This window comes from Haliotis cracherodii, unplaced genomic scaffold (genome assembly GCF_022045235.1).
Source record: "Haliotis cracherodii isolate W230 unplaced genomic scaffold, xgHalCrac1.p SCAF_8, whole genome shotgun sequence".
NCBI classification, from domain to species: domain Eukaryota; kingdom Metazoa; phylum Mollusca; class Gastropoda; order Lepetellida; family Haliotidae; genus Haliotis; species Haliotis cracherodii.
In genome coordinates, this window is record NW_027266341.1 from 53,834,581 (window position 1) to 53,860,135 (window position 25,555).

At 38.1% G+C, this 25,555-nt stretch overlaps 1 protein-coding gene across 4 annotated transcripts; it reads left to right on the forward strand.

Annotated features, from left to right (window-relative positions):
- The first annotated feature begins 91 nt into the window (after positions 1–91).
- LOC139450589 (BTB/POZ domain-containing protein 17-like) lies at positions 92–24,192 on the forward strand. 4 transcript variants are annotated; one of them, XM_071232352.1, is made up of 2 exons: positions 92–174; positions 22,594–24,192. In XM_071232352.1, the coding sequence occupies exon 2, from the start codon at positions 22,597–22,599 to the stop codon at positions 23,866–23,868; it is 1,272 nt and encodes a 423-aa protein (XP_071088453.1). In that variant the 5' UTR covers positions 92–174; positions 22,594–22,596; the 3' UTR covers positions 23,869–24,192. The 4 variants fall into 4 exon arrangements, with proteins under 4 accessions (XP_071088453.1, XP_071088455.1, XP_071088451.1 ...); XM_071232354.1 differs by having other exon boundaries at positions 105–174; positions 22,597–24,192; XM_071232350.1 differs by lacking the exon at positions 92–174 and adding an exon at positions 10,561–10,732.
- Positions 24,193–25,555: the final 1,363 nt, after the last annotated feature.

Genomic DNA, 25,555 nt, shown 5'->3' on the forward strand with positions numbered 1-25,555 from the left:
TGATGACAATCGGAAGTAAACAAACAGACCACGTGACTTTTTGACAGGTGGTTAGTGCTTTTGTTGTTATCATACTACAGCGTGTTTTTTGCGCACATGAAGAGAAGATGATGTCACTGAGAGGGGAAATTCTAACAAAGAAAATCTGAAGTTGTCAGTTCATTCATCTCGAATGTAAGTTAATGAACATTTATCATATGAAATTGTTCTTATTTTTTAGATAATGTTTTAGATTGATTTTTTTCCATTCATATGTAACAGTAATCAGCTGGTAATACGGTATCCACAGTGCATTGAGTTCAGTAGTACAGCCATGTGACAACGACTTCGCAACATATGCACATATTATGACTAGGTTTTGAATTCAAGCAGGGCCTAACTAGATCAATCAAACAATAATCCAAAGGTTCATAAACAATGTCACTGAACCATCACATATGTTTAATTAGATAAACGAACAAAAGTGAATTTTGGTTTTGATATTGAAGTTCAAACATCCTGAAATGTAATGTCTTTGCCTGAAATAATTATGACATCATCACAAACTCAAATATATTCTCAAATGACAGGTGCCACAGACATGAATCATTGTAATATATATATATTAATAATTTCATACGATATGAGATTCAAACAAGTTGCAGATATGTTTCTATATTTCTTGATATTTGAACATTGTATGAAGTCATTATGTGGACATTGAAATCTATGTAGCATATTCACTGTAATAAGTGCCCTGGACTCTTAGAAAGTTTGGGGCAGTCGGGTAGCCTAGTGGTTAAAGTGTTCGCTCGTCACGTCGAAGACCCGGGTTCGATTCCCGACAAGGGTACAATGTGTGAAGCCCATTTCTGGTGTCCCCCGTCGTGATAATGCTGGAATATAGCTAAAAGCGGCGTAAAACCATACTCACTCACTCACTTAGAAAGTTGACAAAGGGTGAGGGGAGGGGGCTTGTTTAAGCCATATACAACACACATTAAATTTGTTTTCAGACATTGAGCGGTAGTGATCCATGTTAGCTGAAATGTAGATGATATAGTTACATTGTTATTACATACCCCTTCTAAGCTACTGACTTCTGCAATATACACTAGAAAATATAGGACTGCCTATTTTGGTCTTAATAGGGATTATTTAAAGATTGGCCTGAAATTTGGCAAGGGGTGTTTATTGAAGCAGGGTGCTTAATATGTTGAATATGGTATTCTAATTAACCTATATAAGATTTCAGACTATTTTTTACATAGTGCCCTTTGAACGGTTAGTGGAACCATATATGGTACAGTCAATGTGTAACATGACTGAAATTTTCACTTAGACAATTTACAAAATGACAAAATATTTGAGTGATTTTACAATTATTTTGTTTCATTTATTATATTATGATAACAAATTCCAAACATTATTATGCTCTATTTCATCACTCAGTCAGCGAAAATGAAAGGATTAAAAGAAAATAAAGGTCAATGTATATTTTGTTTATATTTGGGCTTCTAGTCCCAGTACAATTAGTCTGTTGTGATGTTTTTAAACCCTTTGAAACTTCTCAATAACTGTTTGTCAATCTGACGGGGAAAAAATTGTAAAATGACTGAAATATTATGTTGTTTTGCCAATTGCCCAAGTGAATCTGTTAGCAGAATACATGGAATGAAGAGGAAACAAAGATGAAATGTAATTACATAAATTCACATGCTGATTACAAAAATAATGATGGACACTACATATCCTAATATAACCTTGTTAATCCAGACAGTACACAACCTTGTCAATCCAGATACTACACATCCTAATGCAACCTTGTTAATCTGGACAATACATCCTAATACAGCCTTGTTAATCCTGACACTAAACATCCTAATATAACCTTGTTAATCAAGACAGTACACATCCAAATGCAACCTTGTTAATCTGAATGATACATCCTAATACAAATTTGTTAACCAAGACACTACATATCCAAACATCCTTGTTGATCCAGACGTACACGTCCTAATACAACCTTGGCAATCCAGACACTACATGTACTAATACAACATTGGCAATCTGGATGAAACACATCCTATTACAACCTTGGCAATCTAGACAATACACTTTCCTTAAAACCGAGGGAAAACAGTTTTCAGAACCATCAACACATGTCAAATTGATCAGTTGTCTAGAATTTGTGCTGAGAGTGAGGTTTCCAGACTGAGGAGGTCCAGACTGTATAGGTGTTTGAGGTCCAGAAACCTAAGATTATATATACCTGACAGGAAAAGTTTAACTCAACCTTTATCTTTGAAAAACAATGATATCTGATTTTTCCCCTCAGAATCTGAGGTAATGGGGTAGACTAGAGACCAAACACTTGCTTTAGGGCTGGGATGTGTAACTCGGGTACCCGGGTCGGGTGGGTACTGAGTAGGACACAGGTACCCACAGGATTACCCGGACCCGTGTTTAGTCATGTGATATATTGTCTAATGACTAAAATTATCTGGAACTCCATGGTTACACTACAAGTCATTAATGTTGGTTTCTCTTTCTGACTATGCACCCAATCCTTCTGATTTGTCATATGGATGAATAAAGACATAACTTAAGTTAACTTCAGTGTATGCATGACCAGATTGTTTAATACATGTATCTAAATAAGTTTTGCCAGGGCTATGCTAAAAAAAGTTCCCAATCGGACATTTTGAGACATCTCCTGATACCTACAGTGGGTACCCGGGTAGGGTCGGGTAATAGGGGAGCGGGTACCCGGGTAGTAAATTTGGACTCGTCCCAGCCCTAACTTGCTTCATATTCAAAGACCAGGGTGTATTTCCCATGTGGGTACAGTTCGTAGCCATAAAGGCCCCTGTCGTGATATGGCTGGAATAAGGCAAACACCACTGTAAATCCATACACAGTTTCTCACTCAGCAATTGATTATATGGATATCAAGCATAGAAGTGTCTTGTACAAATATTCATATTCATTGCAGTATCTTTCGGAGAGAGAAACACCTTTTTAATGATGTTTGCACATGAAGCCTATCACGAATTGAATCTAGTTCATCCAGCCATTCACCCATCACCAATTGCTCTAGTGTGATCAAGCTAATATATTGATGCTGGTTGAAAGAGCATTGATTCGTCCCTGCAGGTAATGATAAAGGTCTTGCGTATAAGGTTGGAATACAATAGAGCATGAAATTTATTTCTTTACTATTGAGTGTGTTGTATTGGATAATATTGACTGCATATCGCTTAAGTGATGAAGGGTGTATGGACCATAGAAATTGCTATACCCTATGAGGTTTGTGGTTTTGGAGCACTTTCTTGTACTTGGTATGCAAGATTTTCTGAAGACACTGGTTAAGGCTTCATAAAAGGGTTTGTATGGTTTATATATGTATGTTTATTTGTTATTTGTGTTTATTATGCAAGTCTGGCAGAAATGCTGTTGTGTGATCTGCCATCGTGCATAGCGTTTGTAACAGAGCGGATTCTCTTATTTTATGTTTTTACAGTTTTATCTGAGGTAAATTAGAAAATAGGGCAAATAAATAAATAAAATAAATAAATATTTTAATGTTTAATGTTGAAGAATCTCAGGTTTTCATTTTATTTTGCATTTACATTTTAAGAATTTACAGTTTTCCATCAAGGACTCAGCTCAATTAAAAAGAAATTCGTCTTGACTCATTGTTCATTTAGCCATGTTGGCAGTCACTCTTTATGAGATCTGATTGTATAGCTGATTATATATTTATTTTATTGCGTGCCATGTTGTCACTACATGAATAAAATATTGGAACAAATACTGTTCATTCCAAGTCGGGAATTTGAGACCTGTAGAATTTGTTTGCAGTGGATAGACACCATCATGCTGATTCATTCAATTGATGTCTCTGTGTTGTGTGATAAACTTTGATGTTGATAGATACATTGTTTACTGTGTCAATTGTTTACTTACCAAGCCTGTCTGGCATGATGATGATGATATGTGCAGAGGGAATTCCACTGCCATGTATGCGTTATGTGTGTATATGAAAGTAAAGAATGGTGACCTAATGTCTGTGCCCCCCCCCCCTCCCCCCCCTCCCCCCCCCCCCCCTCTCTCTCTCTCTCTCTCTCTGTGTCTCTCTCTCCTCCTCCCCCCCGAAATGTGACATATTTTAAATGTACAGAATATTTGATGTACTTTTTGATGATTTTTCTCAGTGAACATTTTCAATCCTATGTCCCTTATAACACCTGGTCCCTCTACAAAGTTATAGCAAATCCATTCCAAGTGTTTGAGTCATGAAATTAAAGACACTGAACAATGCATCAGCAAATGTAATAGTTTCTTTTATGGCAGCCAAGACCGTTTTGTTTTGTACATGACCCAACTTTAATTTGTCAAAAGTATCAAACATATATCATGAAAACTTTAGCTCAAGTTAAGCTTGTTTCAAATCATTTTATTTCTTTTAAAGACTTTAATATGTATAATTATAGCTAAAATGGATAGAATTATCATTAAACCGCCCGCATGTTATCAGAGATGAGCAGGACACTGTAGCTTGATAATGCCCTCATATTGCATGACAACAGGCCATTATCACGCCCGTTGTTAGGTGACGTCATACTGATGTTTAATAGTGATGTCTGATCTGGTCTGTTCTGTGACATTTACATATTTGTAAAAGTGGATGAGTGACATTCATTGTGTGTTGACTGCAGTAAATGTTTCAAAACCGATATTGTTGTTTATATTTATTTGATACCAAATTCTATCTGTTTTAGATATTATGCAGGTAACGCTATTTTTTCAAGGCCCTTTTAATTTGCAGAAGCCCCCTGTCTTTTCAGCTGCTCTCCGTCATCAGGCAGTTAATGGAAGACCTCGGGCTTCTGCAAATGATAATGCCCTGAAAAATACCGTTACCCTTATAATATTCATCTTAGTAAGATCCTGCACTCAAACAGAGACCATATACCGATCGGTATATGGTCTCTGACTCAAAACTCAACCATCACTTTTCTCTTTGTAATTCAGCAATGGTAAAAGATTAAACTTTGTATATTAACCTAGAAAATCCGTAAAACGAGATACAACATTAGCCTGGCCTAAATAGTATTTCCAATGTCCCCATAAGTGTCAGTCAGGTAATGAGAGCCTTTGATGTGTTCCAGGCCTCCAAGGTGTGTGGCATATATATCAAGTGTCATGTCTCCAGATTGAGCATTGTGTCAGGACTTGTGTGCGGAATGTCTGGAATTGTCTGGTTTTATTTACAGGAGAGTCATCTTTACACACAAGATTGTAGATATAGAGCTTCTTCAGGTAGTTCGATAAATTGCACACAGCCCAGTGTCATTTTGAATATTGCAAAATTAAATGGTAAAAGAAATATGATGAAAGTTACCTTTTTCAGATACTGCTACAGTGTAAATATCACATATTGGTTAAAACAAATACAATTACGGATGGGTCGGATCCAGATTTACTACCCGGGTACCCAATCCCCTATTACCCGACCCAACCCGGGTACTCGCTGTAGGTCTTAAGAGATTGGTTCAAAATGTCTCATAGGGAATTGTTTGACCAGAGCCCTGGCAAAAAAAGTATTTAGGTTCACTATAAAACGATCTGGTCATGCATAACTGAAGTTGACTGAAGCTTTATCTTTATTTAAAATTATGTTTCAGAAGGAATGTGTGAATAGTCTGAAAGAAATGTGAACATTCGTGACCTGTAGTGTATTCACAGAGTTATATTTTTGTCTTTAGACAATATGTCACATGACTAACCACGGGTCCAGGTTGTCCTTTGGGGACCCGGGTCCTACTCAGTTCCCACCTGACCCGAGTACCTGTGTCACCTGTCCCTGCCCTGAATACAATAATACTTAAATGTAATATACTTTTATGAATATGATACTTTTATAATGTAATGTAACATTTAAGCATTTTAAACCATAACATCTGAAAGTACTTGGACAAAGTGCAACATTAATTTTCCTTGACTGAATAAACATGGGAACTATTTGGAACCCTCTACTGACATACAGTTTTCATGTCAATGTATTATGACAACAAATATGTACACTGAAGGTGCCATACCACTGATATTTGCCAACTATGAATGGAAGATGATTCACAGAGTATCCAGTATTCTATACCTGCATGGTAGGTTATAAATAAATATAACCATTGAAGTGTAGTGGGATCAAACTCATATTGATACAGCTGCTTTCTCCCCAGTAGCTATGCGGTACCCAGGTGTAATCCAAATAGTTATGTAAATCAGGTAATCTGTAAGCACATATATCATATACGATTAGTTCCAGCTGGGAAAAAACGTAACTGATGTGATTACCGTCCTACTTTACCAAATCAGATGCTGAAGGCTGTCTAGAATTTGTTGCTTGTAGGCTATATATTCAATATTTGTGTTATTCATTGATCCTATTTAAATGTAATTTTCTTACTTTGCAAATTCGTAATTTTTAAATATAGATATTCAAAAAAGGTACCGAACTTCCAGTTTAAAAAAAAAAGAGATTTACAAATATTACATGCTTACAAAATACACAGCTCTCATAAGTAATAGTATCGATAAATTCTACAACTTTTGGTCATCTTGTCATCTTTTATTTCCCACACAATAATTCTGTTCTCAACTTTTGTTTACTGCCTATGTATTACATTGTATAGCTCATGTGTAAAAATGCAACAGAAATAAAAAGTTATTAAAAAAAAGAATTAAAAAAAGAGTAAAATATTTGTGTTTCTCATAACTTTTTAAGAAGGAAAATCAGAAGGTTAAATTTTAATTTTGTTTTTGTTTTGATTTCCCAAATACCTTAACCTTAATTAATTATTATACAATGTAAAAGCAATGACACTCATCCATGGTTTCAAACTTAAACATGGCTGGTCGTCAAGATGGATTACATAAAAAAGCGTAGCTTCGGAAGGGAAAATATTAATAAAAATCTGGAAATGCAATTATTTTAATATAAATAGGGCTGCTTGGTGATAAGACAAGTGTGTTTTCATAGAGTCTAATATAAGGATGTTGGCCTGAATCAGTGTTATTTGCAGAATTGATCCCATGTTGGTAAACAAATATTTTGAATTTTCTCATTCGTGTTTCATTTTACAATAAACTATTGATTGAACAAACTCATTTGATGTTTAGATACTGTCACAATGTTTTCACTCTAATTATGATGTATTATTCATATACACTCACTTCATTGCATGTTCATTCAGGGGCCAACTAAGTTATCAGAACCATTATCGATTGAACAGACTCATACAATGTTGAGTTATTACGGCAAATTTTTCACTGATATTATTCAAATTGTGGTCACATCGTCCACAATTATTGATTGAATAAACTCAGGTGATGAGTTAGATATGATATGACATCGACAACTTGTATTATAATAATGATCTATGTTCATATTAATAATTCAAAACTGAACCAAGTTTTCGACAAGTAATTTGGTATGTGGGAATACTTATTAGCATGATTAGAGTAATGATTAATGACATCAATAGGTCAAAACGACAAAAAAAACATATATGTTGGTTAATATATGGAGAATTACTCATATTCAAGAGATATTAGATTGTTTGATGCACAAATGAACATACTGGTATGTTGTGTGAATCAACGCTGATGAACGCATCACATGTGACGTCATAGATCCATGACTCGAGATGCACCATTTGTCTCGTGTAGGATTAGTGTGTTCAGTATGGAAATCACGTGCAGCATTTCGCAACAAGAAAAAAGTCACTGTGTGGTAACACTTGGCTGATTGTTAGTTTGTCATAAATTGGTACACATTGAAACATCTCTTCTTAACATACATTCTTCTCAATATGTTTCTATGGTTGGCGTTTCTTTTGGCAGTGAGTATATAACACGTAGCACTCTTGTATTGTACCTAGTTTTCATTGTTAGAGGTAACCCAGTTCCTTGCTGATGTAAGTCACACAATTTTTTCGTTGTGATGGCCCACTTTCAATCGTTGACCCACACAGACGATGAACTAGTGTTAAAATTAGCGCTCGTCTTCCCATTATGCCTGCACCAACTGACACATAAACATCTACATAGTGGGTCAGAGAAGGACGGAATATCATTTGGCAACCATTGTGATGAACAGAAACAGTCCAGTTCCCAAATACATATTCATAATGTTCTATATTCAGTGTCAAAGGATATGATAATCATAGACTAAGTCGTCTGTGATAAGAATTGGGTGTTCCTACATGAATTATCTGTACTGAATGTGTATTGAGTTGGCCATGGTTCAGTTGAATCTTTCTGTGGGCAGTTGAATCCAGTTTAACCAGGTTACTGCTTGTTTGTTTTTGGTTGAGGTACATTCTTGCATACCTTGACGACAGGGCAGCAGACTGGAAAATCAGGTTGACAAATCTTTGAAGGAGAACATATCTATGTCATAGAAAAGAAAAAGTGTTTCTATGTTAATGTATCTGTTACACTTGATCAGGTACTTACTGTACTGTCAGAATTGTATTATTTTATAGTTTTTTTATTTTTCTTGGTAGCAGAAAATCTTTGAAGTATGATGTGAGAATAAGATCGCATTTGGTAGTGATAAATTGAATTACTGAAATGTTTATGAAATATGGCCAAACATTTTACAGAGCTAGATGAATTCATTTTTGTATGTTTATATATTTTTTTGCCAAATAGAGGCAGGTACCAAAATAAAAACTGTAAGGGAAGTAAATCTTTTATAAATACAAAATTACAAACAAAGTTCTTTTGCAAAAGTCAGTAAATCTCTGTTAAACGACAAAAAATGTCTTGTAGTAGCAATACGTTTTGTACATTTCCTTATGAGAATATATGTAAAGATTTGAGGTGTCAGGTTCATAAAAAATGATAAAAAACGAATTTCTGTTTATATATTGATGTAGGTGGGGAGGAGGGGGTGGGGAAAATGTTATTGAAAAGAGCTGGATGATGGTCGTTTATGAAATGATTAGGTAGAATTAAACAGATTTATTACCACTTTTTATTTATCCAAAATAGTGCTGTGTTTTTTTGCTTACTTACTTTTGCAGTAATTGGTTAAGGCTTATCTACCAAATAAAAATCATTGGTCTGTTCAAAATATGTATATAAAGTTTATGTACATAATATGAGATAATTGCATCGCCAATATGTTATGGCCCATGGGTAACTGTAGGTTCCGCAGAATGACAACGATTGTTCAACTTGCTGTTAAGGCCAAGATTGATGGACCAATAACACATTATACATGATTAATCCAGACAGGTCCAGTCACATCAAACACCTCCTCGCGATGAAACTTAAGCAAACAACACATACATATTGATTCGAGTACTAACTTGTCGTGACAACACCTGGTAACCATGACAACAGCATCGAGGGTCAGTGGGTCAGCTATTACAGCTATTACGCCTTGCTATGTAAACGTAGCTGACCGAGAAATTCCTCCTTGTTTAGATTGACAGATGTTGTTAAGTTTGCGTGATGTTGTGATGATACATCGTCCGTGAAACTCACAGTCACTTTGAGTGCCTAGTAGTAGGTGATGATTGATGGTGTGTTAGACACTTTTGTGTCAAGGCCATTCATGATTAGAGTGCGTGAGTATTGTTTTACGCGGCTTTTAGCAATATTCCAGCAACATCATGGCGGGGAACACCAGAAATGGGCTTCACACATTGTACCCATGTAGGGAATCGAACCCAGGTCTACGGCATGACGAACGAACACTTTACCCACTAGGCTACCCGACCGCCCCTTTTGTGATTAGCAAGATTCATTAAAGCAAAAACATTCTTTTTAACCTGTTATTAATTGACATTATTGTAACTTTTATAAGTGTAGCCTCTTAATAAAAGATTAATCATTTCTAATTGAATTTGAAGTTATGAGTTGTAGTTTTTGTTAGACAAAAGATATATACTTTTGTCTAACATGGTTTTTAAAGACCAGATTCCCCAAATATGTAGCAAAAGTAAAATAATGAAATAGGTAATGTTTCTTTGAAGAACTTGCTTTGAAACATTATATTGCCATTTGTCTGAACTTTCATTACAAGTTCTTTTTATTATATTTTCCAAAAGAACAAGAACACAATAAATGTATTGAGTAAGTTTTTTTTATTTAATTGTTCGATATTATTTCAAGTCATTTGAGGTAATTAAGTATCAATTTCTAAAACTGAAAAAATTGAAATCAGTTGTAGTAGAAATCTTTGGACATTGTGCCTCAGTTTCTCGGTAAGGCAAGTTTAGGCAACAAACATATGATAGACAGTCTCCCTTCCAATATTGGTGCAATGAAGTGTTTGTAAAGCCCCGAATCAGACAATTAAGGCCACCAGTGACTCGGATCGATTAATGGTAATACTATGATGCAGGTATAGACACCTGGTTCTACTGTATTGTTACTGTAACCAAACCACCGTGACGTGACCTGGTTAGGCCGTCATGGATGATCGATGCAGCTCTGTGATAGCCGTAGATTAGCATCTTTGGCTGACTAACATCATGTCCTCTCCACGGGTAGTGGCCGAACTAGCCCAGTGGGTCGTCTGCTCGTCACGTTCTGACTGAATCAGTAATTAAACACTGCCAAGATGGCTGAAGCCCAGCCCCCTAGACCAACAGAAACTGAGGGAGATGAGACGGAAGACGTGCTGCTCTCTGACTCACTATCAGCTGATCGGGGGACGGCAGTGGTCTTACAGGTGAGATTTGTACAGTGGAACTTACAGTGACAGCTGAACAGGGGGACGGTGACTGCAGGTTTTCACATCGTGTCTGTGTTATATCAGAGGTAGGACATGTCATAGAGACAGATGGATGTCAGGCTGATGGCAGATGGATTGACAGGTAGCGGGACACAGGTATATGGATAGAGAGGTAGGACATTGGTAGATGGACATATTGGTAGAAGACACAGAAGACATGTATAAATAATACTAATGATGATGATGATGATGATGATGATGAAGAAATAAATTACAATAATAATGATAATAAGTCCACTTATATATTGAATACTTATAGTGCTTGAAACCATTATTACCCGGCCTTTGGATCACTTGATTTTCATTCTCAGCTCCCTGGGGAGTATACAACCCAGGCTGCCTGTGAGGTGCTCAAAAGTTAACAGTCACATTACATTCTCATCCTACTGTGTACCCATTCACTGCTAGGTCAACAGAGACACATTTCGAACAAAGTCACAAAGTCACCCACAAGGATACACCACATGTACATGTGCTTCAGTGTGGGGCAGGACCGAAGCCCTAGAAACTCTCAGTAGTCAAGATGCCGAACACGGTCACCCATCCAAATATTCTCTGAGACCATTCCTTAACTTGCGTTGTTCACAGGACCACAAAGTTTTCTTTGTTAAAAAACAAATTGATCAATTATTATTTAAAAAGTGTTGAGCTTGTACTTCTCTAATCTGTCGCAATTGGGCAAAGAAAATATAATGTTGATCTAATTATTTTTTTTGTTGTGGCTGAATTTGTTTAAAAAATAAATGTGCAAAACAAACAATTTCAAATTTTGACCTCACCTATCCATCATCAGACTGTCTGGTGTTAATGGTCATATGTTGGACGTGATGAAGCTGAAACTTTGTATGAATTATCCTAGCTATGGTAAGTTTATGAAGATTTGTATGCAGCAAGCATGTGGTATGCAGAATAGCATGGCCTACAATATTTGCTCATCTGACTGAAATTCAAGTGGCCAGTGTTTCCATCGTCCATCGTGAATTTGATGTGTCGTCAGCATCTTCTAATCAGAGTCAGTGAAGCTGAAACTTCACGTTTCACTAATGATGACATCCATTTTGTTCAAGAGATTCAAATCTGAATATGGTGACCCATGAAGATCAGAATTAATCTCTGGATTGTCTGGTCCAAACTTGATTATTTACAGATCGCCATCATATAGGTGGAATATTGTTGAATGCAGCGTTAAACAACAAACCAACTGAATATGGCAGGCATATCGAAAAAAAATATTAATGGCCATTTCTCTACAAATAGATTTAGTATTGTTTTTCATCTCGATTTGACCTTTGCACTTTAACCTTACTATATATCAAATTATGTGACTCACCATGAGAAAACATACTTTATTGGTTCTAGGATACAATTGTACTGTGACGTCATAAAGATGTTTGATGTCAACTTACTTCCATAAAAATCGCCATGTGTGCAGACTGTAAGAAAATATCTTATTTTTCGCTTGTTTGTCGGTTATGTAATCAAACATTATTGCAAGACATTTCAGCATCAAAATATACTTTTATTTAACAGTGTTTAATGAGACATTATCTATAAACTGCAATGGTTACAAAAACAGTTATAAGTCTGAAAATGGGACTTTGCAGAAAGTCAGTCCAAATGTTTGATGCTATGCATCTCTGTAGCAAATATGAATTGTAGCTCATTAATTGAATTTCTGTGATCCTAAGATACTGCAGTTTTAAAAATAAAAAAAAAAGAAGTCAAAATGTGATTTTTTACCTTTAAGTCTCTTACCGCATTCGACGTAATCAGCGCCCCGCTCTAATAAGCGCCAACAGCGATAATTGCTAACATATTGGCTTGTGAACAATCCTAGATAGCACCCCTTCCGATTGATCAATGTACACAAGATTTATTTAGTCGCGTATAATACGCACTCGTGTGTTATATGCACTGTTAATTATGGTCAATTAAATTCGGGAAAAATATACCAGGTATCTGTTGTATATGAACATTTAAGGCTGTCAGCATAAACCACAAAATTTATCTTTCAACTCTGTTTTTTCCACCAAAATAATATTCTAATAAGAGCCCCTATTTCTAATTTTGTGAGCGCCCTGGGCGCTTACAACGTCAAATATGGTGTCTCATGATTGGTCCCATATATGTTTTTTTTTAAAAGATATTTTAGATATGAACCTTATCAGACTTTTTTCAGTTTGACATGCTTCTAAATTGTCTTAAAATACATATCCTTTCACTGTAAACATCATCAGCTCAGAAATCACTGGACCAATTGAGCTGAAACTTCACAATGCTTGTTCCCACCAATGGGTGACCCCTAAATCTACTGAACCTATAGTTAAACACAGCTGCCATATTGAAAAAGGTCTATTAATGGTCAAATCCGTCATTTTGGAACTAAAATGTGACAGTAACAGTATTTATATATAAAAAAAGAATTTGAAAAATTGTTGAGAAAATGTTTTTATCTGCCACAAAAATTACATTGTTGCAAGGTGTTTTTCTTAAAAATATTTTCACAGTTTTTAATAGTATCAGTATCAAGTCCAGACACACCTCTCCAGTCTTCAGTAATTATTCAGAAAAATTTAAGTGTCTGTCTTTGTTGCCATTTAAGGTTATGAATTATACTTTGAGTGTTTAATGTTAGTCTGATTTGTGTGAAACTAGCTACTACAGACTTCTAGGGTGGGACCGGTGCAGTGAGCCGTGAGTCTCCAGAGTTCATTACTCTAGCATGTGTTGATGTGTTGTAGCAGTGAGCCACCCAGGTACTCATAACAGGCTTTGTATGGAGGATCACCTTTGTATGTCAGTGTTGAATGCCTAAGCAGATTGACTAGTTGACACGTGTATGAGTTGTTTATGTAGCAACTAAAAGACAGAGTAGCCAGTTAAAGAAAAGTTCTTTGGTGTACGAATGGGCAATACAGTGACATCAGATGTCATTCTACATTTCAGTGTTCTTCATGTGACAGGTAAAGCTTAGGCTTGCTTCAAGGCTTGTTTACTAAAGTGACAAATAAACAGTAGGTGCTTAAACTAGTCTATTTGTTTCAATGGTATCAAAATAATTTTTGATTTTTTACTTCTTTCTTTTCATACTTTTTTTGTGTTAATATGATGGTCAAATATTGTCATTCATATAATGAGAAGAGAACATGATTCAGTCTAGGGTGTGACTCATAGCTACACCTCCTGGTATTGTTCTGGTGTTGTCAGATACCATGAGAGACTATTATTGGAACAAAAGAAAGGAGAACATGCATAACAATATGCAGATCATGAACTGCAACACAGAGTAAAGTTGTTGGTTACCTTGCATTGGCGTTCTTCTTACCAAGGTTTGGCAGTGGCATCGGCTCCATCATGAAGTTAATCAGTGAACTAGTAAGATTACTCTAGTCTTCATATAAATTCTTTAATAGTTCTTAGACTGAGGGACTGAGCAATTGATGTGTGTGTCTGCGTGTGTCTGCATGTGTCTGTGTCTAACAATAATCCCCGGCTGAGTTGAAGGTCTAGTACAGATTGATATGCACCTGTTGAAACATTTGTTTAAAAAAGGAAGCCTGACATTTAATTTTGTCTCCTTAATATAATGTTTGATTTTAAAATATATGCTTTTTGTCATGATTATTTCTGTGAAAAATGTATTTTAGAAAATGAAGCAGATGACTTTGGGGCTATAAGCTTTTCCCAGGCTGACTTTGTTATGTATATGAAAAGATTTGAATATTTCAACTACTGGGTCAGCAAAAACAAAGGAATGTGACACTGGTTTCACACAAGAAACTTGCCATCAAAAGAAGGAACTCTCTTTTTGTGCTAACTTGATCAAGTAGATTCACTGCAGTAATTCATTTTATGATTTAATTTCCACCAAGAATCTGTTTCACATTTTCAATAGAAACTATTAATACAAACACTTCCCCATATTTAAAAATACTTCCTTCAACCCTGTTGACATGTTCAGCTGCCTGGAGGTAATACTTGCAGACATGATTCAGTGTACTGGTGGCTATTGCAGGCTGCTGTGTGTTATCTGGCCAGGTAATTAATGATACTTGAAGTGATGACCTTCCAGCTGACCCAGGTAACAGCCATTAGTCTACCTGTAATTACCACGACAGGTGTATTTAACTAATGCCTCGGTAGTGGCATGTAGAAGATGTATATCCTTAGGGTTTACAGTGAAACCTCTTTAGTCAGGTCCCTGGTAGTGTGGACCCTGATAGTCTGGTCCCTGTGACTATGGACCCTTGCAGTCTGGACCCTGTCACTCTGGTCCCTGTGAGTTTGGACCCTGATAGTCTGGTCCCTGTGACTGTGGACTGTGACTATGGACCGTGACTATGGACCCTATCACTCTGGTCCCTGATAGTCTGCTCCCTGTGACTGTGGACTCTGTGACTATGGACCCTTGCAGTCTGAACCCTGATAGTCTGGACCCTGTCACTCTGGACCCTGATAATCTGGTCCCTGGTAGTGTGGACCCTGATAGTCTGGACCCTGTCACTCTGGTCCCTGTGACTTTGGACCCTGATAGTCTGGTCCCTGTGACTGTGGACTCTGTGGCTATGGAACCTTGCAGTCTGGTCCCTGTGACTGTGGACCCTTGTAGTCTAGACCCTGTGACTGTGGACCCTGGTAGTCTGGATCCTGTGATGGTGGACCCTGATAGTCTGGACCCTATCACTCTGGTCCCTGATAGTCTGGACCCTGTGACTGTGGACCCTGTGACTATGGACCCTTGCAGTCTGGACCCTGATAGTCTGGACCCTGTCACTCTGGACCCTGATAATGTGGTCCCTGGTAGTGTGGACCCTGATAGTCTGGTCCCTGTGACTATGGACCCTGATAATCTGGTCCCTGGTACTGTGGACCCTGATAGTCTGGACCCTGTCACTCTGGACCCTGATAATCTGGTCCCTGGTACTGTGGACCCTTGTAGTCTAGACCCTGTGACTGTGGACCCTGGTAGTCTAGATCCTGTCACTCTGGTCCCTGACAGTCTGGACCCTTTTGTCAGAAACCCTGCTTTCTGGATGGTCTTGTTTGAAACGAAGGAAATTACTTTGTCCTCCTTATTAATTATTTCATAAATGTGTTTATTCTTTTGATTTCATTGAGTACAGTATGGTGACTATAACCCAGGTTTTACTGTAATGTTATCTTTAGGACTGTTATGTTGAATTAAACTTTAATCACATCAATTACCTGTGAAATGTAACAGACTCGGGGTGGTGGTAGTACTACCAATAAGCACACAGTTAATGTATCTGGGCATGAATCCTCTCATCTAGAAGGTACACGGCACATTTGTAAAGGGGACATTTGTAAAGTCACTACTGTCCAGATATATATTGTAAGGCCAGTTTAATGACTAATTTTAAAGATTCAATTGTCACCTTTTAGTCATTTTCCCCCCAAAAGATTTGTAACAGGAAATATTTGTGTCTATTAGTCATTTATCTCAAAATTAAGTTACATTAATATTTTGGCTATGATTTTTCACCTGATCCTGATGTCGCCTGAAGTAAAGAGATAGCACTTTTTCTGTGCGAGTGAGTTGGGTTTAACGCCGTTTTTACATTATTCCAGTTATATCACGACATGTCAGTTTAAGTTCGGACGAGAGCCCAAAGTGATGCAGGTCTTAGACATTTAACACTTTGGTGAAACCCACGAGCACATGTATGGTGCTGACAAACCTTGGAACATAATCGGGGTGAGCCAGGATTCAAACACACAATCATAGCTTTCTGGTGTGCCCAAGGGATGCAACTCTGCACAGCAAATTGCATCACCTTTGAAGTTTGACAACTGGGCTACCTCTTCCCCTCCAAAGTATGAAGCACTGTTGTCTATAAATTTATTTCCCTCCGCATTCACTATCAAAATCTGTAAAACAAGTACCTAGATGAATTGGTATGGCCTAGTGGGGATTTCAAGTGCACTTGACATACAACATGCTTGAAAAATGCAAATATATAGGAGACAATGTGGTAGTCTGTTTATTAGTTTGTTTTGCTGAAAACATAACACTCAATGATTCAGTTAATTTTCTTCATACATTAGTATGCCCCAAGAAGGATGTGGCCCCGACACTCTCCAAACTGCATCAACATACTTGAGCATCAGAACAATGTTTAACTTGGCGTGAAGTTCAAAGAACTTGTTTTCACTGCAGGCAAATATTCTAAAGCAGTAGTCTTTTGACAAAATGAGGTGTTGGCTGACAATTATACATGAGTAGAAAGGGCTTCCATCTTTAGAAGTGTGTTGATAAGGGTGTGAGTGAGTGAGTTGGGTTAACGCCGCTTTTAACAGTATTCCAGTTAAATCACGGCGTGTCAGCTGAATGTGGGAGGAAAGCCTGAAGTGATGAATCGGGGCGAATCGGGATTTGAACCCACAATCATAGGTTTCTGGCGTGCCCAAGGGACGCAATCTTGCACAGTGAATCGCAGTGCCTTAGACAACTGGGCACCCGTGCCCCCATGTTGATAAGGGGGGAGATTGTGCTAAAATCTCACTGTCTATAGGGGAGCTTAAAACATATATGATGGGTGCATTTATTCATTCAGATACGTTACATACAGTTTCTGTTTCACAAAGTCATATGGATATAATTTATGTCATGAATAAATTCTGTATTGAACAGGTGAGCTGAGGTGAGGTGAGGTGAGGTGAAATGGCAATCAAGATTATTTTACTTACATAGCAACAGGTATGCATGTGTGTGTGGCTGCTTACTCATCCGAATTATACAGATTTCGTAATGTTACCCTACTGAGATAACACACCACCGTTTAACATTAATACTCAACCCAGACACAGTATACTGACTCCAATCCAACCTGTCCTTGTTTTATCCCGGACCGCCTCCGTGGTCTAATAGTAGAGCATCAGCCCAGAGAGCGGAAGGTCCGGGGTTCGATCCCCAGCCGCGTCATACCAAAAGACGTTAAAAGATGGTACTTGTTGTTACCCTGTCTGGCGCTCGGCATTAAGGGGCTAAAACAAGGACTGGTTGGCTCGGAGTCCGTATACTGTGTCTGAGTGGGGTATTCATGTTAAACTGCGGCATGGTATCTCAGTGTGCTAGCACTATAAATCGGCATCAGTCACACACCCACACACACATACATGTGCATGCACATCGCTCTATATAAGTGCAATAATCTTGGACGCAACGTTAAACCCCATTTCACCACACCTCACCTTGTTTTATCCCCTTAATGCCAAGCACAAGGTAAAATTAAATATGTAAGCTAGCGATTTGTGAGACGGAGTAAGTATTCAGAAATAATCTGTTTAATGTATGTTTCTCCAAACTAAACAAAACCTCAAGAACTTATAAATCAGTTAAGTCCTTAATGACTGTTTAGTTTCCACATCAAGAAAGTCTCAAGTACAGCTTCAAGTAACTTATGTCAAAAGGTCATCAGTGATGTACGAGAGAACCCAAACACTGACTTTCTTTCCATGGTCTACTATAGGGCTTGGATAGGTAACTCGGGTACTCGGGTCGGGTGGGTCCTGAGTAGGACCCGGGTACCCACAGGACTACCCAGACCCATGGTTTCTCATGTGATATACGCTTAAATGACAATGACATTAAATTTCATGGTTACACTAGTACAGTCGCTAATCATGCTAATGTTCGCATTTCTTTTTGACTATGCACACATTCCTTCTGACTTTAAAATGTTTGAGTTAAGACAAAGTTTCACTCAACTTCAGTGTATGTACAATCAGATCGTTTTATACTTTATCTAAACACTTTTTGCCAGGGCTCCAGTAAAACAATTCCCAATTGAATATTTTGTGCCCAACTTATGACCTACAGCAAGTACCCGGGTAGGGTCGGGTATAGGGGGTCGGGTACCCGGGTAGTCAATTTGGACTTGTCCCAGCCCTAGTCTGCTACAACGATGATGTCAGCCGTTGTTTGCGCTTTCAATTGCTGAGACTGTTGCTTGTCACCCATGCATATCTTCCTTTGTACACAGGGTCTTCTCCACAGAGCTATGCTTGTGGATGACATCATTTTTCAATGCACATGAACTCTATTCATTCACGCATATATATGTACTAATGCCATTGTTCAAGGTCCTGTAGTGAATATGTGTATAGTGGGTGTGCCTCTGGTAGAGGGTGAATATTAACCATAGGACATGGATATAGGTGATATTTAATAATTCTCAATATGAATATTATAACTTTTGTTTCATGCTGATTTGCTAATTTGTTCCAATTGTTTACATTGTTACAAAGAAGCCCATAACAACATGTCGTCATGTGAATGCACTGTTGCATGTAAATGCATATCTATTGTTCATGACATCACAAAAAATTTCCTATGCCATTGTTCAAACAATAGAGTAACTGATCCGATGTTTCATCTTGAGACTGAAACACATACAGCCGTAGAAACTAACTGTTTTATTCCACTAGTCTTTATGATGATAACATATAGCAAAGCCCATAAAATACCGGTAGCAAATTTCTACTTGTCCTTGTGATACCTTAACTATTGGGCAGTTTGGCAAAGACTACAGGACTAGTGCTAATTTCTAATGCGGACAGATTTTTCAACATTCTCTCAGTAAAATGACTATGGGTGATAAAAATATTAACCTACTTGCACTCAGGATTATGGATTAACTTCCTTTGTGAATTAATGTTTAAAGTTGCTCAATATCAATGAATATTGCTTGGAACTTACAACATTAATTCTCTCAGGTCGGATAACCCTAATCCTTTAAGTTGTAGTTTATTAGACTTAGACACTCAGTGTTTGAAGCAGGGTCAATAGCTGTGGCTTCTGTGTGTTTCCTTGTCAGAGGAATCCGATATGTGTAGCACAAAGCTCACATTTAGATGATCAGCCAAATCGATCCCTCTGCATTGTATCGCAGGAAACGCAATTTTCTTGAAGAAATGATTTCTGTCTTTATTTTGCATAATTGGAGTCTTGTTTACCAGCTGAAGAGAATCTAGAGGCTAGACTGATATTAATTCTTATATACACATGATATTATTTCTTGTTTAACAGAATATGCACATATGCATTTAAAGGAAAATTTAACATGATTTCAGGGTTTATTTGGGGGGGTGGGTTAGAATAGTGGTTAAAGTATTTACTCATTATGCTGAAGGCCCGGGTTCGATTCCCCACATGTACAAAGTGTGAAGCCCATTTCTGGTGTCCCCTGCCGTGATATTGCTGGAATATTGCTAAGAACGGCGTAAAACCATCCTCACTCATGGCTGAATTAAGGTTATGAAATAAATACTCCCCACCAACCCCAAAATGAATAAGAAGAAAATAATTCAATAAAATACAGTTTGTGTTTACGTTAGCAAAATATTAGATGGGCTTGTCAAACAATAAATTATTTTGGTCTGACCTAATAACATATGTTAAGTATACACTGTTATAAGCAACAAGTACCCTTGACATAAATTTTGTTGAACACACACAATTGCCCAGGAGTCGCCGATGACAAAAGGTTTTATGGGTTTCTGTTGAGAAGAGGAATCTGTAAGTGCTCATTGAATGTAACCAACACCATATCAGCTGATGATCAGCTGACGTTCTGGCAGGCAGCCTGTCGGATGATATATGGCTTGTAATGGACACCCACAATGATTGTGACAGGAGTCATTGATAAAGTCATGTACAATTTGTCTTGGTGACTGCCGGAGGTAAAGGGAGAGGTTTACGTTGTGACAAAAGGTACCATTAGATCGGCAGTTCCACACATTGGATGCCTTAAGTGGGCAGTTCACACATTGGACATGAACATTTAAACACCCAGATCCATTTTATCATTCCGGATCATGGAACTGTATACTAGTTCTGTAAGTTTTAAAGATCTGAAATGCTTGGTAAGATTTTTTTCTTTTTGATAAGATCTTTCAATATGTTAATAGTGTGTGTGTGTGTGTGTGTGCGCGTGTGCGTGTGCGTGAGAGTGGGTGTGTGCGTGTGTCTGTATGCGTGTGTACATGTGTGTGTGCATGTGCGTGCATGTGTGTGTGTGTGCATGTATGTGCATGTGCGCGTGTGTGTGAGTGCGAGTGTGTGTGCATGTGTGTGTGTGCGTGTATGTGTGTGTGTGCCTTTGCTCCTCAGCCAAGCTACATTTCCAAAGCAGATCTATAATTGATTTTTCTCTAACCAGTGTGACAGCTGGAACATGAAAACTGTAATATTCTACCCATTTCAAGTCGATTCATTAGAGATACATAACAGAATTTGAAATATGATTTCAAAATTGATTAATCTTCGTGGTCATAATGGAAAAACACAACCTGATGGTACCAAGGCCAGGGGATTAGGGATTGGGGATAAGAAAATATTTTTAAAAGGCGAACTATGTTATCCCCAATCCCCAGGCCTCGGTACCATCCCCTTACTTCCTGATCTGCCTGGTCTGGATATTAATCGGTCAACATTCACTCATTCAACTGTTTCATCAAGTTTCATTCAAGTAATAAGTTCAGTATTTCTTCATGAATTTTCCACTAAGCCAGCAAGAGTATACTCTCAGAGAGATTCAGTAGTCAGGAGCTTAAGTCTTACACTGGATAAAACATACCACTGGGAGGTGGTCTGATTCAAATGGAAATGAAATGTTCCGAGGGCTAAAAAATAATAGTCTTGGTTCTCAGGCAATCTCATTAAAATCAGATCTTAGTTCTCGCTACCGCTAAACAAAGATCTGAGGACATCCAATAGGGTTCACGCCAGAACGACCTTTCATCCGACCAATCAGAGCGTCGCTTACCAGATTATGAAAGTGACAGTCAGAATGTGATTATAAATCATGCAGCCTCGAAAACGTTAAAACGGGATATTCCGAACAATAGTTACGGGCTCAACGACTGAATCTATACAATCTAGACCATGTATTAGCCATTCTAGAATGTTCTTTTGTTCAGGTTTCAAATTTTTAAGCGAGAATTTGTCAAAATATGTTTCGAAGCGTAGTCGCCAATTTTAAATTAGTGCCGTAAAGCACGAGAAAGCTGCCTTCTGATTGGCTAATGTTGACTTCTTGTCAGTAATTCCATTGGTCGGTCAGAGTTTGTGAAAGGTCGGTCTGACGTGACCCGTAATGGGATGTCCTCAGATCTTTGTTTAGCGACAGCGAGAACTAAGATCTGATTTTAATGAGATTAGGTTCTCACGCACCACCCACATCATCATAAAGTCTGATGCACGTTTTGTTTTTATTTCCTTTTACAAAAAATTATAAAAATCCTAATACTTGAACACAATGCACACAAAAAACTGAAACAGAAACAAAAACAAATCATGCAATGAACTTTATGTGGGCAGTGCCTGAGAACCAAGACTATTATTTTTTTAGCCTAACATGCAGAGAATTAATTAAGAATTGACCTCATTTATTTTTTTGGCATTGGTTTCAGTGTATAAACCAGTATGAATACTGTTTAGATCTGCGAAGTCGATTTATGCAATGTGTCCACACCATTTTTGATGTTTATGTAAAAACATATGTCAATTTTTATAAATAAACATGTCAACAGTAATAACTTTTATTTAATCATTAACAACAAACAGTACAAAATCAGTGACATCGTCCAGTGCAATAATGCAAAACAAGACGTACCCATTCTGTTATCAGCCACTCTGGAATTAGTTGTCAATTAGTGGGCGTGGTCTTATTTTTGTTTGGTTTATGGAAACCCGATCCCCCACCCCCAACTGCTTGGTTAGACAATCAAATGCATAAAAGTTTTTATTTTATTTACATGACCATGTTCTGTTTCAGAAGATGGAGAGTGAGTCCTCCCCGGGGATGCTGCAGCAGCATGACAACTACGTGTTGCGGGACGAGGGGGACTTCATCAAGGGGGTGTCACAGTTCTACAACCAGGAGGCGCTCAGTGACGTCCAGCTCAAAATAGGGAAAGACACCTACTACGCACACAAGTTTGTGCTGGCCAAGTCCAGTGAGGTGTTCCGGGCCATGTTGTACGAGAGCAGATGGACCCAGCCTGTTAAACCAGAAGTGGAGCTGAACGAAAGCCCGGAATGCCAGCAACACTTTGACCGCTTCCTCCGCTTCCTGTACACAGCGGAAGTGAACATCAGTGTGGACTCTGCCGTGGGAATCCTCTGTCTGGCTGACAAGTACAGTGTGTTGTCCTTGAAACAGTTGTGCACACGCTACATGGTGGACAACACACGCTCACCCAAGGTCCGGAATGCATTGAACTGGTACTCATGGGCCAAGGCTCTCAACATGGAAGAGCTGATTGACCAGTGTTCCAAGACGATAGCCTGGAACATGGAGACGCTGCTCATGCTGCCGGAGTGGTACAACATGGACATTGAGTTTGTGTCGGACATTTTACACAACTCGGATCTAGTCGTATCGAGCGAGTTCCATCTCTACAAAGCTGTGAGGAACTGGCTGCTTCATGAGAACCATGTGCCCAACTTTTCGGACTACGCCAAGGAACTCCTTCCTCTGATCCGCTTCCCACAGATGCTGGTCGACCAGCTGTATAAGATCGAAACTGATGCTGACCTTGACCTTGATGATCAGCAGTGTAAGTCCCAACTTCAGGACCTCATCAGTCAAGCCTACCGCTACCGGTCTCTCTGTCCAGCGCAAAGTCAACTTGAAATCTCTTTTGTGAAGCCATATTTCTTGCCTCGGGATTACACCGATCTGACTGTGGATACAGTCCGAATGCAGAACACGCTCAGGTTTGGAATTCAGGTGGATGTCCGTACGTCCGTTGGTCCTGTGCCTTCAGACAACAGAGACGGAGAGTGGAAGATCACGTACAGAAAGACAAACACAAACAATGAGGGATGGACAATACAGATCTACGCTCATGAGTCGGCCCTCATCAACGGCGAGGCTAGGATCCAGGCAACGCTCGTCATCTGTGATGAAGAAGAGAAGGTCATACAAGTGGAGAGGTCGGACACCTATGTCTGTTCCCGTGGCAACAGTCTTAGTATGAATGTGGTGCTCCCGACCTCGGAGGAGGCAAAGGCAATGGGGGTCATCATCAAACAAGTACCAAAATAGACATGGAGTGTCAAATTACTGATTGTCTGTTTCAGAAATAACATTGCTGGTAATAAATATAGGAACAATTGGAATATACTTCTAATATCGATGAGTAGAGTTTCAAATTTCTAATTTGTCCTTTTAAAAAATAGCATTACTGGTTATTAGTATATGAACAGTTGTGATCTGCTTGTAGTCTCATGAAGACATTAGTAACAATGTGGCTACTCTACACCATATTTAGACATGTTTCAGAATATGACATTGACCTGCCAGGAGGTTTTATTCTGGAGCAGGCAAACCAGGGGTCTATAAGTGTGAGAACTGATCAACATAAGGGTTTGGTGAAAGGATTGTCCACATTCAGCAGCCATTGTAGCCATCAGATCCCCATTTTAGTAACTATTGTGACAAGGATGAGGTACCTATCCATAGTGGCACCAATCTCCTGATCCCAATGAAAACCTTTTCTTGTGTCCTCTGCTGTGATATTGCTAAAAGTGGCATAAAACAAAACACACTCACTTACTCCTGACCCCTATTTTAGCAGCTTGTGACAAGGATGGTGTACCTTATCAGAGAGGTACCTATCTCCTGACTCATGTGTTATGGGTACAGTTACTTGTAACACGTGGGAGCAGTAATTATCGATGTGAGTCTGTTCATATTTCATAGTGGAATATGATCAATTTCTTCCCACAGAGGCAACTCAAGTCATATCAAATACATTTGTAATGAAGGGTTGCCAGAAACAGATTTAGGTGATATTATTTCAATTAATGTCCTTTTTGTATTAGTAATTACATATTTGCTGATTTTGAAAGAACTTGTATAGCTGTATAGCTAAGGAGTTGACATAACAAACAGTTTGCTCCTCTTTGCAACTGTCAGAGTCCCAATATAGGTACATGCATTCATCAATAGTAATTATGAATGTGTTGCTGAAGAACTACTGATGCTAATAGTATTCATGGCCTCCAAAAACAACAGTTTAAAGATGAAATGTAAGCTACAGAATGTTACATCTCTATAATGAACTCTGGTTATTCAATATTTCGACATTATTTCGAGATAACCAGGTTCATGATAAATTCTGCTGAATTCTTGATTTGCCGGACATGTTTACATGACCAATGATTTGTTTGACTTGTTAACAAGACCTGGGTACAGTTAGAATCTCTGCTAGCTACAGCCGAATTACACTTGAAGATGACAATGTATGACTATATCATTATGCTAGTGTATTTATTTATGCGTCATGAATTATTTATTTATTTATTGCAGCTCCAGGCTACACGTTTGATAGTGTAACCTGAATGATATTATTCTGACATTAACATTTGGAGGAGATTCATTGAACAGGACAGCCCAGATGGTACAATTACAAGTGAAAATTTTAAGGCTTTTAGAAATTTTGGGTTGAATACGCCATTGTTATGGAGTAGTGTCCCTTCCATAAATGTAGATATTTTTAACAGTTAAGAGGGTTTGCCAGACTTACATGGCATCAATGATAAATGTAAATGATATCAATGTCAATGTTTCATGGAAGCGATGAAAGGGTTGAGGCTTTTATTAGGTTTAATACGGTTGAAAAATGGTAAATAGATGTGGATTGATATTAAGATGTTAAGACAATAGGATGCTAGGAGATGCTCTTAGTAAGTATTGTCTTGAGTCTTGGTAGAGAGATAGGGTTTTAGTT

Bases quoted from the DNA above. Each gene is read 5' to 3' on its own strand.
- LOC139450589 (XM_071232350.1), top strand. From the start codon at position 10,622: ATGGCTGAAGCCCAGCCCCCTAGACCAACAGAAACTGAGGGAGATGAG. The intron at 10,733-22,593 runs GTGAGATTTGTA...GTTCTGTTTCAG, and splicing joins GGACGGCAGTGGTCTTACAG to AAGATGGAGAGTGAGTCCTC.